The sequence below is a fragment of the Rissa tridactyla genome, chromosome 1, assembly GCF_028500815.1.
Source record: "Rissa tridactyla isolate bRisTri1 chromosome 1, bRisTri1.patW.cur.20221130, whole genome shotgun sequence".
Lineage (NCBI taxonomy): Eukaryota > Metazoa > Chordata > Aves > Charadriiformes > Laridae > Rissa > Rissa tridactyla.
Window position 1 is genome coordinate 12,269,412 of NC_071466.1, and position 17,929 is coordinate 12,287,340.

The 17,929-nt window shown below is 58.0% G+C and overlaps 1 protein-coding gene across 4 annotated transcripts in view; it reads right to left on the bottom strand.

The window, feature by feature from the left end:
- The window catches only part of DCHS1 (dachsous cadherin-related 1), a 76,580-nt gene that overhangs the window by 16,075 nt on the left and 42,576 nt on the right, over nt 1-17,929 (bottom strand). For all 4 annotated transcript variants that reach the window (XM_054202013.1, XM_054202004.1, XM_054202033.1 and 1 more), the window contains exons 3-10: nt 11,813-12,001; nt 11,469-11,700; nt 10,185-10,421; nt 8,784-9,803; nt 8,389-8,576; nt 3,482-3,578; nt 3,145-3,302; nt 248-1,082 (exon numbers count right to left, since the gene is read on the bottom strand). In XM_054202013.1, the coding sequence (XP_054057988.1) occupies nt 248-1,082; nt 3,145-3,302; nt 3,482-3,578; nt 8,389-8,576; nt 8,784-9,803; nt 10,185-10,421; nt 11,469-11,700; nt 11,813-12,001 (2,956 nt within the window). The remainder of the gene's footprint in view (nt 1-247; nt 1,083-3,144; nt 3,303-3,481; nt 3,579-8,388; nt 8,577-8,783; nt 9,804-10,184; nt 10,422-11,468; nt 11,701-11,812; nt 12,002-17,929) is intronic.

The following is a 17,929-nucleotide window of genomic DNA, read 5'->3' on the forward strand; positions in this document are numbered from 1 at the left end:
TCCCAGGACAGAGCTCTCGCGAGGCCGCAGGCGCTGGGGTGAGCCAGGGACAGCCAGGTCTCAACAGAGACAGCAGGATCAACCAGGCGTTACGCTCGGTCCTCTCCGCACCCCACAAGTCTCCTTCCTCCGGGTTCCCCAGCCTCCCCCTGTGCACACGCTGCATCCCCACGTACCCCTGCACCCTCCTCAGCCCCCGCGTTCCCCGTGCCCCTGCTGCCCCCCCTGCATCCTCCTGGGCCCTCACCAGTGCTGGGGTTAAGGTGGAAGCGGCCATCACTGTTGCCTGCTCGCAACGAGTAGCTCACACGCCCGTTCTCTCCCAAATCGTTGTCCTGGGCCACCACGTGCAGCGCCACGAACCCCGTCGGCTGGTCCTCCATGACGCTGACGGCAGCAGGTGAGAGGAACACGGGCACGTTGTCATTCTCATCAGTCACAAACACACGGGCTGTGACAGCTGCCGAGCGGCGCTGGCTGACGTTGCGGGCCTGGTCCGTGGCCTCCACCACCAAGAGGAAGGAGGCAGCAGCCTCCCGGTCGAGGCCGTGGCGGAGGGTCAGCAGCCCCGAGCGGCTGTCAAGCTGGAAGGGGGCCTCGGGGGGCTCCTGGTGCAGCAGGGCGTAGCGCACCTGGCTGTTGGGACCCACACCATCCCCGTCCAGCGCCTGGAAGGTGAAGACGGACGAGCCAGCCTGGGCATTCTCGGGCACCACAATGGTGATGGGGTCTTCAGGGAAGGTGGGCGCCTGGTCATTGCAGTCCTGCACGTGGATGTGTACCAGCACCAGTCGGCTGGAGGGGTAGCCATGCTGCGTGTCCTCGGCACTCACCTGAAGCACGTGCCGTGCCCCAGCTTCATAGTCCAACTCCCGGGCAGCATAAATCTCCCCCGTCACACTGTCAACCACAAAGGTGCCATCCCCACCACCTCCTACCACCGTGTAGGTCAGCTGTCCTCGCGCAGGCGCATCCGGGGGTGCCACCGAGCCGATCACAGACCCCGGCTTCACCCCCTCGAGAGGGTGCAGGGTCAGCACAGTGGCATCAGGCCGTGGCAGCACCCGGGAGGACGGCAGCACCTGTGAGGAGAGGCAGTAGTGAGGGGCACGTGCCAGGTGCCGGGTGCCAGGAGGAACTCCCGGGGAGCCAGCGCAGAGGGGGGACATGGGGCCTGCAGAGAGCAGGTGTCCCAGCTCTTGTGACCTAACAGATGAGCAGCAACCTGAGAATAAGCACGGGTTTGACAGGGTGAAAGACGAGCTTCACTTGAGGAGCTCTGGTAGGGAAGGACAGACAGAGCTGCTGACTGGCCAGAGAAGGCTCGGGGGGATCTTATCAAAGTACATCAATACCTGAAGGGAGGGAGCAAAGAGGACGGAGCCAGGCTCTTCCCAGTGGTGCCCAGTGCCAGGACCAGAGGCAATGGGCACAAGCTGAAACACAGGAGGTTCCCTCCGAACGTCAGGAAACACTATTCACTGTGAGGGTGACCAAGCGCTGGCACAGATTGCCCAGGGAGCTGGTGGAGTCTCCATCCTTGGAGACAGTCAAAAGCCACCTGGACGTGGTCCCGGGCAACTGACCCTGGGTGGCCCTGCTTGAGCAGGGTGGTTGGACAAGATGACTCCAGAGGTGCCTTCCTGCCTCAACCATTCTGTGAGTCTGTGATTCTGTGATTGTTAGATACTGCAAAGGCAACAGACACCAGAAAAAACAATTCTGCAAAACATAAGCAAGAGTGGGCAAGAAGAGAGGTAACACCCATCCGGATGAGAGGCCCAGAGAAGAAAGATGACCCGGTATGACCCAAAGATAAATAAATACTATTACTACTTTTATTAAAGATATTGAAGTTCATTTGGGGATGAGGTGCACCTGTGGATGGGTGCGAGGATGCATGAAAAGCCACAGTGTCATCTGAAGGGAAGATATGTTGAAGAACTCGCTGCGCTCCTGTCAAGGAGCTGGGGAAAAAGGCGATACAGCAAAACTGTCCGCTCCGAGAGGCATCAAAATTAGCGACTGTCAAGCAAACAGCTGCGTTACAGGGAGGCAAACAAGTGCTTCAGGGACAACCAGCCTGGCCTCACCACTCTGAAGGCTGTAGAAAGACTTTAATGCCAAGAAGAGTTACAGACACGGCATAAAAAGGAAATGCTATAAAACGGATTGTGGAACGGCTAAAGGCAGATGTGCCAGGCTAACACAGTGCCGCTCTCCTCAAGGACAAAGGAAACGCAGCGTATCTTAACTCGCCTGGGTTTTAGCTGGGCTCTGAGGCAGTAGAACACGGGACATCACCCATTAAACTGGGGAAAGGCATAGTGTAAGTAAGGCTGTGTGATGGAAAGGACTAAAAGATCGACTGGCTCAAGGAGAGTGATTAGCAGGCCTTTGCAGAGATGGCTCTTGGTGCTGACATTTACTTTTGATAGGTGCAAGGGCAAAAGAAAGCTGAGCACGTTACGAACTCGCTGACGATGTTAGAGGGCACTGCCAGCCCAGAGAAGCGGCAGAACATCAAACAAGGAGAGTCAAATGGCTTCGGGAGCTGCAAGAATAGGGACAGGAAAATGCGAAAGGGTGTACTGTGAAAGTGCCTTGAGCGGGGGGAACCCGGAGTCTCTGCTGTAAAAGGAAGCTCAATACCAACAACAGAGAAAGGACTTGGCTGCCTGGGCCAACACACCAGACAGTGAGTGCCAAAGCTATACAGACGTGAAGAACACCCTGCATGTCCGGAACACTGTTTTCAGTAGATGCTGGGAAGAATTAATGTCTCTGTGCAGGGGACCTCTTAAGGTCTTCTCTGCAACAGCATATCTAGGACATAGTTGGCTGTCCCAGTCTGGAAAAGACAGAACTGCTTACTATTAATGCTGTTGACCACTTTACAAACGAGAACACGCACAGTGGCAGATAGACCCATCCATCCCTTCCCATCCCTTCCCACCCCAGGCTCTCCACACAGATTTTAGGGCTGGATCAACAGCTGAGCAAGGGCAGAGGGTGCCCTGGGATGAAGGTGGTGGAGCATGATAAGGTGGGGTGATAAGGCTTCCAAGTAGCTGCATGGTGTCCTCCAAGAGGTGACAGAGGGGTAGACGGTGCAGGGACAATTGGAGTTGGGGTGCTGGATACCTGAATGCGAATGATGGCTGAGGTACTGCGAGGCACCGTGCCCCGGTCACTGGCTGTCACGGTGAAGATGTATTCGGCACGATCAGAGCGGCGTAGAACTGTGGCAGTCCGCAACTCTCCAGTAGCCATGTGCAGCGTGAAACGCTCTGCCCAGGCTCCTGCGGAAAGAAGGTGAAACGCTGGAGGGAGAGGCAGAGAGGAGGGAGGGCAGGGGCAGGATGGGATGGAGGAGGGAGCCTGGTGTGGCAGGGCTTGGGCAGCGGGCAGCCATCTGCCCACAAGGGTGATGGCCGCGAGGCAGAGAGCAGCATCAATTAGTCAGTTCTGCAGCTCATACCTATCAGCGAGTAGATGATGGTCCCATTCTCACCCTCGTCGGGGTCCTTGGCTTGCAGGGAGGCGACTAGAAGTCCCGATGGCTTCTCTTCCAGCACCTGCAGCACAGCCCAGGGAGCAGCTGAGAGGCACACGGCACCCTTCAGACCACCCCACAACCCCCTGGGCACAGGATCTGCACCTTTTTACACCAGTCCCGCCCCCCACCCAAGGCACAGACACCCCGGCAAGACTGACGCGCTGTGTCTGAAGCTGGACAACACGGAGAAGTCCACAGCAAAGCTGGCAAAGGGAGTTTCTGCCTTGGTGGCTCTCCTCCGTTCTGCCCTGTCTGACAACCAGCTTAGCAGCGCCGGGGTATGCTGCTGCAGGGCGATGGGAGGACACTGTCCTCCCATGTTACACCCAAAGCCTCCACAGCTGGGAAAATCCAGGGCTCCACGCAGTCCTGGTTCTCTCTGCCCCCCAACAGACCCCGGCAGCTGCAAATGCACAGGCGTGAGCACTGGCAGGCTCGGCGGCCAGTCACCCTGGCCATGGAAGGTGATTTCCTCAGTTCCCACCAGCCAGCCCAAGGGGGTTTGCGATCCCTGGAAATGCAGCTGGCAGTTCTTCCCTGCCTTGGACACCTGGACTCTTAGGGGCTTTTCCCTTCTCTTTTTGTTCCCAGTTAGCACCGCTGACTGCCTGTCCGTAGGCACTTAAGACCACCATTTTATGGCAGCGCATCACGGTACCATCGAGACGTGAATTACGCACGTGCTCAACTAAGCCCACATTCTGAGGCGAGTTACCAGCTTCCTGACAGAGACCCCAGGGAGCAGCATTGCATGCAAGCACCTCTCCCGGATAGTTATGGAACCGGACACATCCCCACCACTGTCCCTCAACACCCGTCAGTCCTTGGGAGCACCCTCAGCGAACAACCCATCCCTGCTGGCAGAGCCGTCTCTCCTCCAGCACACGCTCCTTGCACCTCCCCACACCTCACCGGTAGAGCCCCGCTTGGCACGGGCTCTACGCTCCCTTCCACACCAGCAGACCTCAAATTCATATCCTGAGGTTACAGACCTCAAATTCGCATCCTATCGGCACATCCCACAGCACAAATCGTCCCCGCAGGTCCAGCTGTGCTAGGTGATCTCTGTGTGGTACCACTTTAATGCATTCATGAAAAAGGCAAGAGGAATCAGAGCAAGAATCCAAGGAAAGAGGCTGCAAGCTCCTGAGAGGAGGCAAGCGTTAATGCTGCTGCACAAGCTGCTGGCACCAGGCTGGTGGCGCTCGGGGAGGGGAGACCAGAGGAGCTGGACTTGTTTAGCCAGGCCAACAGTGATGTGACTGCACTCTGTAAACACTGGGGAGAGGGGAGGGAAATTCCAAGGAGAGAGAAGAGCTATTTAAGCAAAAACACAATATTGGCACAAGAACAAATGACTATAAAGTGGTCAGAAATTAGTTTAGGCTGGAAATTAAGAGATGGTTTCTAACTACCAGATCAAGGAATCTGGAACAGCATTTCACAGCAGTGATGGAGGCAGAAGACCTTCTAAATATAGCTTGGCTGCTTATGAAAAGGAGCGTCTGCGTGGACACCTCTGAGTGGGGCCATGCTTAGGAAGCCCCTTCCAACCTCTCCTCTGTAACGGCTGGGGCAGGGCCTGCCCCCCATGCAGTCCCTATCTGCCCTCAGCCGGGACACAAGGGGCTCCTGCTTCGCGTGCGTGGTCACACTCCTCTTCCACGAGGAATCCAACTCCATCCGAGGCAAGCGGCGACTCAGCAGAGGAGTTAAATGAGCAGCGTCCGCACGGGCTCCATGTACAAATGCCATTTCAGATGCACAAACAGAGGAATAAAGAGCAACAGAAGTGGCCTTGCCTCTGCAAAAACCTCAGCCTTAGTAAAACTGCTACCAGGCAGGCTTGTCCCGGTCAGACGTCCACCCTCCAAGGAGGCTGCTGCAAATACCAGCTTGGTCCAAAGATCAGAGAGCCATCTCACGGCAGTGGATATACAGAGAAGATGCAAGAAATAGGGTACGTATGGAATAATCCTCCTGTGAAACCCTCCCAGCTTCCAGCAGTCTGTGGCTAAGTCACTTCCTGAGCCACAGATCATATTTTTGTTCAATAGCCTTTGATGGATTCTTTTTCTTTCCATGAATTCATCTAATTTTGAACCCATGCAACTTTTGGCAATGATTTCACAATTTAATTACGTTCTGCATGAAAAAGTACTGCCTTTGTTTATTTTAAACCTGCTGCCCGGTCATTTCTTACGAAGCTGCCTAGGTCTGGTATCGTGAAAAAAGCAACTTCGAATTTGCCCCTGACTTTCTCTGTGCCATTCACCGCACACCTCTGTTATATTCCTGCAGTTTCTTCCCATGCCAAAAAACGTTTGAGTCTTTTCTTTCTGCATGGAAACCATTATCTACTGGAGATCACATTAACCTCCTTTTCTGGACCTTTTCTAGCACTACTGCTCATTTAGTGGAAAGGAGGCAGGGCAGGGAGTGTGCAGAATTTGAGACGTAGGGTAATGATGTTTTCTTTCGTTCTCTGTTCCTTTTCTAGTAACACTTAGCATTCGATTTGCCTTTTTGACTTCGGCTGAGCCCTGAGCTGACATTTTCACAAAGCATTCACAGCGATGCCCCAATCTTCTCCCTAAACTGAAGTAGCCGAGCCAGAGCCCACCGCCGTGTAAGTGAAATTCAGATTTCTTTTTGCCATGTGCATCCTTTCCAGTTAGCAACCGTGAATTTCATCTCCCGTCTTCTTTCCTAATTGAAGAGCAAACCAAGATCCTTCTACAGGTCTTCACAGGGAGCCCTCACCTTCATTACTACATAAATATACGAGTAACATCAACAATCACCCCTTCTGGAGGATATAGGAATACGCTAAATAGCCCAGATACCGGCACCAGTCCTAGGCACCCACCAGTGACGTCCCTCCTCTGTGAAAACAGGCCGCTTCTTCCCTCCCTTTGCTCCCTCTCCCTTTCCCAGTGACCAGTCCCTGGGAGGATCCATCACTGCTGCAGGTCCTGCGTCAACGCCGCCCGCTCCTGCCAGCGTGTCGCACTGTGCTCGACAATCTCATCTCGCAACCCTCCATGGCAGACGCCCCTCCAGCTGACGCCCAAAGCGAGGTGCTGATATAAATATCTCCCTCTGCTTTGTCTAACGAACATTGACGTGAATACTTCACCGAGCAAGTCTGCAATAAATCACTGAGCTTTGCATTTATCATTCAGTTTTTACTTTTCCCTCCAAGCCTTTCTTCTACGCCGAGATCATGATTAACAGTGGCCCCTTCCTGTGCCTCATCCTTCTCTACCAGCATTTCTAGCAGGAGAGCTTCACACCAAAGTGCCCAAATATTTATTTCATTCAAAACTGTCACAGCATTTGCCTGCCTTTAGGACTCTCAACCTGTCCCATCCTTGCTCTGAGGGATGCGTACGCTTTTGTGCTACCTTTGCATGAGAAGAAACCTCCCGAGCTCCAGCAGGACGCTCCCAGCATTTCATGCTCCCGAAGACCGGCATCAGCCGCAGAGCCTGCTGCGCGAGCGTGTTGCGGGTGTCCCCGAGAGAGGAGACCGGACACTCAGCAGGCTGCGGACACAGAGGGAGCAATGCCGTTTCGCAGAGCCCGTCCAGCCGCGGTCTCAACAACGCCACGGCCGGCTGGTCGCTGGCCTGTGGGAATGACTGAAGGGCCAGAGCCTTCCTCGGACTAACTTTGCCTTCCTCTGCCTCCACCAGGCCCTGAGAGATGCCTTCACCCAGGCCAAGCCTTGCCAGACAGTTCTGCAAGCAGAGCGCGCCAGCTGCACACGCAGGAAGGCGGCTGGGAAAGGGATGGCCGCGACCTGGAACGGGAAGGGGAAAAGTAATGAACAGGGAAGGCCTGACTGGAGTTGCAGAGTGTCCCCAGGGGCCGGTGCCGACGGCCAGTCCAGCGCAAACCACAACGGCCACCCAGGCGCAGCAGTGACCTGCCGATACAGCCCTGCCCGCTCTGACCTGCCTCTGGTGCGCGGCTCAGGCGGGACTTGCGACAGAGAAAGGTTGTGATCGCATCACCGTGACGCGATGGCACAATGCAAGGGGCTTGGAGCACACTGCCTGAAGCGCAGCCGCGTGCAGAGCAACCACATCCTTTCAGCTGCAGGAGAGGAGGACGGCGCCTCGATTGCCCATCCAGCGCCGCTCGGCTGGCTCCAGCGAGCCCTGGCCACACGTGCCACCCCACAGGGCCGCCGCAGAGCAGAACGCAGCCAGCTGGGGGTGGAGGGCTGCTCCTTGCCCACTCTGTTGAGCAGCACAGACATGACTCGCTCTCCAGCACCCTGAGCACCCGGGTGACGGCTGACACCACACAGCGCTGAGAGGGGAAGCTGGGCTGGGACCACAGCAGATTCTCAGAAACCCCTCGTGAGTGCAAAGTCCATCTGGGCAGGGCTTTCTTGACCTCCCAGAAAGCCGAGTGGCTGTACCAAAAGTCCTGAGACCTAGAAGTCAACGGCACCCCCTGCCTCCCCGCTTCCAAGTGTTATACCCCTGGCTCTGCTGGGTCAGGTTTAGGGCTCCCTTTCTCCTTCCCTCCTTGGAGGCACGTGTGAGCCAAGAGCTTCTGCCTGCTGGTCAGTCCTACCGGCCCCAGAGCCCTCTGCAGTCCTCACCTGCTCTGGGCACAGAGATTGCCAAGGACATGCCCACCCTTCCAGATCAATCAGATTTACCAGCCTGCCCTGGCTGCTGCATGGATGCAACCTCTGCCTGCTTATCTCCCACCCCGAAATTCCCCTGGGTGCCCCTGCCCACTCCCTTTCCCCCTGCACCCAGTGGCTACCACAGCCCTGCCTCGCCAGGGCTCCAGCCTGCTGCCCCTACCTGCACGGGCAGCTCCTGACCGCTGGCCACGTGGAGGAAAGCCGGAGCGTTGTCATTCTCATCCAGCACAGTCACATAGATGGTTCCTGTGGCACTGCGGGGTGGTGCTCCCCCATCCTGCACGATCACCAAGAGCTGGTAGCTGGACTGCTGCTCCCGGTCCAGGCTATGCTTGGTGCTGAGCTCCCCTGTGAGGGAGAAGTGGGGACACAGCTCAGCCCGAAAGCCACTTTAGAGAAGAGCCTGTGCTCAGGAATGTTGCTGGGGAGCCCAGCATTGCAGGGGTAGGCAGATGAACATTCTGTTGCGGCATTGGCCTGGCCCACGTCACTTTTGACCTGCCCTGGGCTTTCTCCCCAGCCAGCCCCAGCCTAGGAAGCAAGGAAGTCTCTCACCTGTCTGCGCGTGGATGAGGAAGTTGGGATCATGCTGGAGCAGGCGGTAGGTGAGCCGGCTGTTCTGCCCAGCATCCCGGTCACTCGCCATCACCCTTCCCACACTGCTACCAGGGGCCTGGTTCTCGGGAACAGTGAAGAAGTAACGCTCCTCACTCAGCCGGGGGCTGTTGTCATTCTCATCAGTGATGCTGATCCGTACAGTGCTGGTGCCTGTCTTCCGGGCTTCCCCCCCTGCACCACTGCCTCCTGCCGAGGCCAGCACTGTGAGCACGTACAGGTCCCGCGTCTCCCGGTCCAGTGCGCTCTTCACATACAGCCAGCCACTCTCGGGCATGATGCCAAAGCTGGCAGCGTCCCCGTCTGCACGCAAGTGGTAGGTAAGGGTCACCGATTCTGCATCGCGTGCCAGGGCCCGCACCTGCAGGAAGCGGGTGGAGACAGGGACACCTTCCTGCACCTCCACGCGGTAGGTGAGCGTGTCGAAGATGGGCCCATTGTCGTGCTCGGCTTGCACATGCACCAGCAACGTGAACGTGGAGCTGAGCTGGGGAACGCCGCTGTCTCGAGCCACAATGGCCAGCCTGTAGGCTGCGCTGGCTTCATACTGCAGGGCCCCGATCAGTCGCACCGCCCCCGATGAGCGGTCCACACTGAAGGTGCCATCACCTCCTGATGCCAGCTCAAAATTCACCTGACCGTTGGCACCGCTGTCACGGTCCTCGGCCTGCAAAGTGTACACTGTAGTCCCAGGTTCTGTGGCCTCTGGCAGCAGAATGGAGTCGGAGGGGGCTGGGAACACCGGAATGTTGTCATTCACATCTGAGACAGAGATTTTCACGCGTGTGTTGCTGTAGGCAGGAGGTGAACCACTTCGGGCCTGGACATCCAGAATGAGAACCGCCTGGGACTCATGATCGAGAGGCAGGCTGGTGCGGAGCTGCCCGGAGGCAGAGTCAATAGAAAAGTAGCCATGAGGATCCCCCGAGGAGATGGAATAAAAGATGTCATCCGCATGACCTGTGGACAAGGAAATGAAGGCAGGAGCGATGATTTGCGTACCCGGCTCACCTCCTCAGCCCCCTACAGACAGCAGCAGGGCTGGGCAGCGCTGGCTGCGGCACAGTCCGGTCGGAAGGTGGACAGTAGCACCGGTGCATGTGCAGGTATGCACAGGTGCACGTTGCACAAGTGTGAGTGTACACGCGTGTGTAAGTACACATGTGAGAGCACGCACTGAGCTGGGCGACAACCGCACGGGTCCGCATTCTGACGCGCGTGCCTCTGTGCGTGCGTGGAGCTCCCAGAACAGGGATGCTCTGTGAGGAAGCGTGGTACTGGACCTTCCAGACGATGCAGGGACAGGGAAAGTGACTGCATACAAAAGGGACAAGCCCGTACCTGGAGGGTTCTGGGCCCGGACAGCCCCCACGCTGGCACCCTGCAGCACGTCCTCAGGCACTGTGAAGAAGTACTGAGCTTGCTCAAAGACAGGGGGGGAGACTGTGCCCTCCACGACGCTGATGTTCACCCGGGCATTTGGCTGTGCCTGTAGGCCCCCACCGTCTTGTGCAGAGATCACCAGCTGCACCAGGGTGTTGGCTTTACCACTCAGGGACCATGAGAGGGAGATGACACCTAAGGAAGAAAGCAGCTCAGAGGGCTTTACGCCTGCAGCCCTGCCTGTCATCCGGCAGCAAGGGAACAGGCCAAACCATAAGCTTGAAAAGAAAGATCTGAGTGGGCAGCAAACAACGTGCATTCCAGGGGGGAGCTTGCCATGGAAGAACTGGAGTAAAGAAGACGAATCCTCCTGGGAAAGCCCCCCCAGATCCTCCTTTCTCAACCTTAGGCCCACGCCCCGCCACTCGCCTGAGCTAAGCAGTGGTCAGGGATAACGAGTCAGACCGCAGATCTTGGGAGAGGAAAAGGAGGGAATAGGGCTTCCAATGTGGGGCACAGGGTGGGGGTCATGACACAGCAGGTGGGATCAAGGCTGTGGGGAGGCTCTTGGAGGAGACATAGAACCGAAGGACCATCCTCAATAGGCCCTACAAAGGAGGTGTCGCTGCATTAGGATGGCTGGTAGGCATGTCTCATCCCGGTCACATTCTGGGAACTTGGGGACCACTGTGGAGAGACCCAGATGCCTGTGCTCAGCACAGGACACCTTCCCGTCCTGCTGAGAGCCCCTGGCACCACACACCCATGCACTCACCTCCCCAGAAGAAACTGCTCTGGCTTTGGCGGCCAAAGCAAGGCAGAGCAAGATGCAGCTAACGAGAAAGGTGGGACAGAGTTACAGGGGAGGAGAGTAAACTGAGCAGGGGGCAGGGAGGGAACTGGACAGGGACAAGAAACTAAGCAGGACACAGCCAGATGGGGTAAAGCAAGCGGCATGTGGGGGGAAAGGTGCAGTGAGTCAGCGATGGGAAATGAGGGAGAGGTAGGAAGACGGGACAAATGAGGAACAGAGCAGGGAGCAGAAACAAGTGGGAAGGGGCTGACAGAGGCTCGAGAAGCCGAGGCAGGGAAGACGTGGCAGGGAGAGGAACAGACATATTCTGGTGGCAGACTGCTCTGCTGCGATGGCCAAGCAGCGACCCTCAGGCTGGCTTTTACACCTGCCTGCATCCCACTGCTCCAACTGCCGCCTACCCAGCTGCCCCCTGAGCTCTTGCTCACCTGTGTCCTTGTTGAGGGAGAAGAGAGGGGGTGAGTTTCCCAGGACAATGCGGTAGGTCACTCTCCCGTTCAGCCCCTCGTCCTTGTCGTGGGCAGTAACACGCAGCACAGCTGTACCTGGCATGCTCTGTGTGCTGATGCTAGCAGCATACTCCAGCGGGTAAAACACTGGCCGGTTGTCATTTATGTCCTCCAGAAAAACCTTCACATACACCATGGAGTTCAGGCCACCCTGTGAAAGGCTCAGATCAGAGATGGCGCAAAGAGCAGGGGTGAGGACAACAATATCCCCTGCACGGTGCTGCGTCAGCAGCATCGTATCCCCACAGCCTCCCAGCACTCACCCCGTCAACAGCAGTGATGGTGAAATCATAGGCGGACGTGCCCTCATCACGGTCCAGAGGCTGCACGGTGCACAGCTGCCCCGAGTGCTTGTCGATGCTGAACTGTGTGGGGACAACACTGCCGATGCCAGAACCAATGGAGTAGGAAAGGGAGCCAAATGTGCCACTGTCTGCATCTGTGGCTGTCACCTGGAGAGGGAAGGCACTACATGAGCAGGGCCAGCATCACAGAGAAGACCACCAGCCAGACCCAGCCCACCACCACCACAACAACCCAGTGCCGCCCTCTGCCCCGTGGCCCACAACCACTGCGCTGTCCTCAAAGCTGGCTGTAGCGAAGCAGACAGTTACCACCTCAACCCGGCGATTTTTGTCCCAGGCAAGCCACCGCTTTCCCTGCAGCCCTCCCTGCAAGAGCACAGGGCCTCCCAGGGCCCACTGGCTGCAGCCAGCGCCCTGGCCAGTGCTGCAGGCAGCTGTGCGGGACCCCAGGATCAGCCCACGCTGGCCCGGTCCCCGTGAGGGGACAGAGAGTTGGGGGAGCACAGCACTGCAGACTCGCAAGAGCTGCACCACGCTTTCTACCTACAGCGCTGCCGGGGGTCCCTGCACCCCCTGAGGTGCCTTGTTTCGGGTGATATCTCCCTTCTTGCACCCCTGGGGCGACATCCGTGACCCTGGTGAACAGACTTGCCGTAGCAAAGGGAAAGGCCATGGGGAGAGGGGCTGCAGAAAGGCCAAACCTCACACAGATGCCAGGGATCTGGCAGCTGAGCATCCCCATCGCACCCAGCTTGCTTGGCCAGCCAGGGGCAACTCCTGCTTTCGCAGCGGCTGCCCTGCCCCTCTGCTCTTTCTTTTCTGCAAAGGTGCTTAAGGCAAGACAGGAAAAAACCCAGCCCCCTTTTCACCATGACCCCCGGCTCTGTCCTGCTCTCAGAGCTCTGTGCCCCACAGCCTGAGGGCGGCACTGCCCTGTGACAGCCGGGGCCCGCCGGAGCCCAGGGCACGTGGATTGCACCAGCAGTTACGGACACGGCAGGAGGAGGCCCCGGTTCCTCCTCGGGCTCCTCGCAGAGCTCAGGTCAGCAGAAAACAGCCCCTTCCCCCTGACCCCAGCGCCGCTGCCCATGGCCCATCCACCAGCTGGGAGCTGCGCGCAGAGAACAAAGCTGGAGGACGGAGCCAGGAGGGAGGCAGCTGGGCCAGGCCCGGGTGAAGTGGAGTTCAGGCCTCGTCAGCCACAGCTCCTCCCAGCAGCAGCGCTGGGGCCTCGGCTCCCGTGAGCGAGGAGCGCAGGAACGCCGCGCGCGCGCCAAGGAAAGGGCCCAGCTGGGGGCTGCAAACAGCTCTTTCCTTTGGGCAGGGCCCCTAACCTGAACCACTCACCCCATCGCCAGAGGCGGAGGAGCAACAAGGGAGAGCACGGGGAACGGCTTGGGCCGGGGAAGAACGGATAAAGCAGTTAGAGGTAGGACCTCCCTCCCCGCAGACCGTACGCTCTGCACCCCGCGGGGGGGAGGCAGCACCGGAGAGAGCCCCTCGCCCACCCGTTCTCCTGCCCAGCGATGCATGGCCTCCAGAGAGGGCCCGCAGCGCCTGCGGCACCCCCTCAGCTCTCCTGCCCTGCCGCCTGCGGTCGAAGGGAGTGCCTGAGGGGAGAAGCCCGAGAGCACCTCTACGGCGAGCACCGTGCTCCCCGTACAGAGCGTTTGCTCCTGCAAGCAGCTGCCAGAAGACGCGCTGTGAAACAGGATCCCCCTCCCCTGCTCCAGCTGCAGAGCGCTCAGAGCCACAGGTGCCATGACAGCAGCCCCCACAAGAAAGCACTTTGGGAAATCGGACCCACCTGCCTCCCCCCACACCACCCGCGGCCCCGGGCTCAACACCCCCCCTCCCGCCTGCCCCAGCTCCCTTCGCTGCGGAGCTGCTCGTTTGAGAGTCGCAATCTGTCCTCACTGACGCTGGCTGAGACCCCCCTGTACTCAGGTTACCTGTCGTCCGGCTCCATGATGGACGGTATTACTGGGGCGACAGCCCTGTACCAACACACTCGAGTTGTGTGCCCTGCCTGGGTTTTAGCTGGTAGTGTTCTCTAGCGCTGCAGACAGAAAGGCACCCGAAACTGATAAGCTGCCACACTGACTGGAATGGGCACTGCGTGGCAAATTGATAACTTCTTTCTTTCAAAAAAGGCTTATCACTCAGGAAGTGCTCTGAAATGCATGTCAGCTGCACGCTGTACAGCAACGAGCTCTGCAGCGGAGTATGGTATTTTCCTTAGGCTGCCGGGGCCAAGGGCTGTGGTGCTTCCAGAGCAGCCTTGCTTCCCCACCATAACCACCCTCTGACAGCCGCCGTCCTAAGATAGATCTCGCCAGGGGAAGCTCTCTGGAAATCCAGCTTTTGGCCACAGAAGCTGGGTCAGATTTTGGGAACGGGGGAGGAACAGACAAGCTCTTACTATTATGCAGTACAGCACCATCTCCCTGGCTGCTCCCTGGTACCCAGAGCCATCTCCCTGCAAGAGCCTCACGGAGCCACCAGTCTGGTATCGGAGGCAAACCCAGCTGTAGAGCCAGGGCAAGGCATCCTCAGAAAAATTCCCCATTGGCATGTGTCCGGCACTCCACCTCCCCATCCTGCTGTGGGACTCTCTGTGGACCAACAGCCTAACGCAAACCCTGACGGCCCAAGCCCACACCGGGTCCAGGAGAGCTCTTGTCACTGCCGCACCAGCACCGGTGCGACCACGACCGGAGACTTGTGTCTGTCCTAGTCTCACTTGGAGGGGTGGTGCTAAACGAGTGCTCAGAGAAAAACCACAGGAACAACAAAACTCCTGAAGGAGCAGCTGACTGTGCCAGCTCAGTGTGGGGCTGGGCGGTTTGCTCAGCGTCTCTGCCACGCTGCGGAGAGGGAGCCCGAGCCCTCTTGCCCGCAGGCAGGCAGTGCCTGGGGACCGCTGACGCCCTGTTGTGCGTTCGGTGGCATGGTGGCCACACGCCTGTGGGCAGCCCACGCTCAGCAGGGCCCGACACAGCCCCGAAGACAGCGCAGATCCCATCTGCGGCTGGGGTGACGCCTCCTGGGGACTCCTCTGAGAGGTAGCACAGGGCTGGATCAGCCATTAGGTATGGCAGACGCCACGGTCTAGATCGTACGGGTAGCTGGGACCCACGGCTGCAGGCTGCAGAGCACACAGAGTCTGGGACGTGGGGCACATTTTTAACTCTGAGGATAATTAACCACCAAAAGCGCTCATCAAGGCCTGTGGTGAATTCACCAGTCCTGGAAATTTTTAAACCAAGTCTGGATATTTTTCTAGGAACTTTGCTAAAAGCTAATGCAGGGCAGCCCCGGGCTCTGTACTTAGCGCCCACCCCAGTTCTTGGATCAACAGCTGGTTTTACTGTAGCTTACTTGTGAGGCTCCTGATGTTTGCCTGAGAAATAAGAGGGAAATGCGGTCAAGCTGTCTGTGGGACAGCCCAGGAAACACTCCAGTCGGGGCTGGGCAAGGCCTGCTGCTTGAATACGTGGGAGCAGAAGTCACAGTGCTGAGCCTGAATGGAGTCGCTACGGAACCTTCACCTCTGACTTCCTTGAACATCCTTCAGGACCAAGACTGGCTGTGCCCTCCTGGGAACCAGGAGGAGCTACGTGACAGAAGAAAGAGAAGAGAAGGAGAAGGCTGCAGCTGGGAACAATACACCTGCATGAGCCTGCAGGGTCAGCATGCAGATACGGGATGCGGACAAAGCTATGGGGTCACCTCATCTGCACAGGACATCTGCACAAGCTCGCAGGATCACCACGGATACACCAGGCACAATGTGCAGAGGCAAAGTGCACGCTGTGGTTCTGCCCAAGACTGCAGTAGGTGCAGCTGCAGCACCACGTGCCAAGAACAGAGGGGTTAGGGGCAGAGCCTAGTTGGAAGTCAGTGACGAGTGGTGTTCCCCAGGGGTCAGTGCTGGGTCCAGTCCTCTTCAATATATTCATCAATGACCTGGACGAAGGGATAGAGTGCACCCTCAGCAAGTTTGCTGATGACACAAAGCTGGGGGGGCGGGTGGCTGACACACCAGAAGGCTGTGCCGCCATACAGAGAGACCCGGACAGGTTGGAGAGCTGGGCAGAGAGGAACCTTATGAAATTCAATAAGGGCAAGGGTAGGGTGCGGCACCTGGGGAGGAATAACCCCCTGCACCAGTCCAGGCTGGGGGCTGACCTGCTGGAGAGCAACTCTGTGGAAAGAGACCTGGGAGTCCTGGTGGGCAACAGGATGACCATGGGCCAGCAACGTGCCCTTGTGGCCAAGAAGGCCAATGGCATCCTGGTGGGCATCAAGAAGTGTGTGGCCAGCAGGTTGAGAGAGGTCATGAGGAGGAACTTCTTTCCTGTGAGGGTGGCAGAGCCCTGGCACAGGCTGCCCAGAGAGGTGGTGGAGTCTCTGTCTCTGGAGACATTCCAAACTTGCCTGGACACGTTCCCGTGCAACCTGCTCTGGGTGACCCTGCTCTGGCAGGGGGTTGGTCTGGATGACCTCCAGAGGTCCCTTCCAACCCTACCAGTCTGTGATTCTGTGGGTTCACAAAGCAGAAGTGCAGGGAGACTCCCCGCATCGGGTGAAAACATTCTGTGCCATGTTGTCGGACAGCAGCCCAGCACTCTCTCCCCATGCTGGGACTCCAGAAGCGCCCCATGAGGCAGGGAGTGTGGTGACCCTGGAGCTCTGACTTCAAGAGTCCAGATGTTCCCAGTCACAGGCGCAGCCAGATCAGCAGTGAGAAGGAAGACATGGTGCATTGTTTCTATGGTTCATTACGTTCTCTGTTGAGGACCTACTTCTAATCACTGCTGCTACCCCTGAGTCTGATTCTGCCCTTGTAAGACTAAGGGGTGGTTGATCTCAGAAACCATCTGGGTATTGGTATTGGTGGGTGGACCAGACAACCCATCTCCTTCCTGGATAAACCAGCTGCATGGTCAGAGTAGGTTTCCTGTTCTACCCTGGAGGACCCCATTCTGCAAAGGGAAATCCTTTGCCGTCAGGAGATAACGGCTGCATGAATGCATCCCGCTATTGCATATGGGATGTGTTTCTGACAGCAACCAGCTCCTTGGTCTTGACCGAGACTCAGGGGCCTGCAGAGCATCGTGCTCGAGCCCAGAATGCGGCCAGGCTTTCCGAGCAGCGCAGGGCCAGTGCTCCCGCCTGCCTTTCGGCCTTGTTAAGATGTGCTTGGCTGCAAGCGTGGTATTTCTCTGGAACCTGCTGCAGCTGTGCGCAGCACATGGAGCGTTACTCTGCCTCCATGCCTTGTCCTCTCATTCCGCGTACAGCACGCTCCTGGGATAGCCCAGCCTTTGCACAGCCTCACGCGGAGCCCGCCCAGCCCAGGGCAGCACTGGCGTCCCCCAGCGCTGCGCGCCATGCTAGCCACGGCCAGGTCCGGCCTGCAACGGGCTACACCTCTCCCATGTCCCACAGCACGCCCCATCCCCCCCCGCCTCTTGTGCCCCACACAGTTCCATCCCATCCCGGGCCCCATAGAGATGCTCACACGGGCACTAGGACTGTCGCTTTTCTCTCGTCACCCCCATGACACCTCCATCGCCTCCCTGTATTGCCAGCTTCCCCCAAAGCCCAGGCTATCCCCCTGGCCACGCCGCGGTGCCCCGCGATTCTGCTGTGGCTGCGCGGAGCCAGCACCAGGCCACGGGCTGGGGAGCACAGCCTGGGCTTGAGGCCCTCGATCTCCCTTCACGTCTGCCCTTCCCCTCGCAGGGCAGCGCGCACAGTCTCAACCCGCGAGGGTCTGCTGGCCGTGCCCCGGTCCAGCCGGAGCCGCGTGCTCTCCAGCAGCGCAGGGCTCAACAAAAATGTAAAAATGTGGAACACCTCGCTGCAGGGCACAGGGATGTCGAACTGTACAGATTCAGAAAGCAACTCCCCACGTTTACAGAGAAAAATCCACTAAAGGCTTTAAATGCAAGGACATCAATGCTGCGCCGGGAAATCCCTGAGCTGGAATTGCCAAGGAGGCAGCAGTACCTGAGGGAAGCCTCTGGATCACAGACCCTGGGTCTCACACAGAATTTCCAGTTCCAA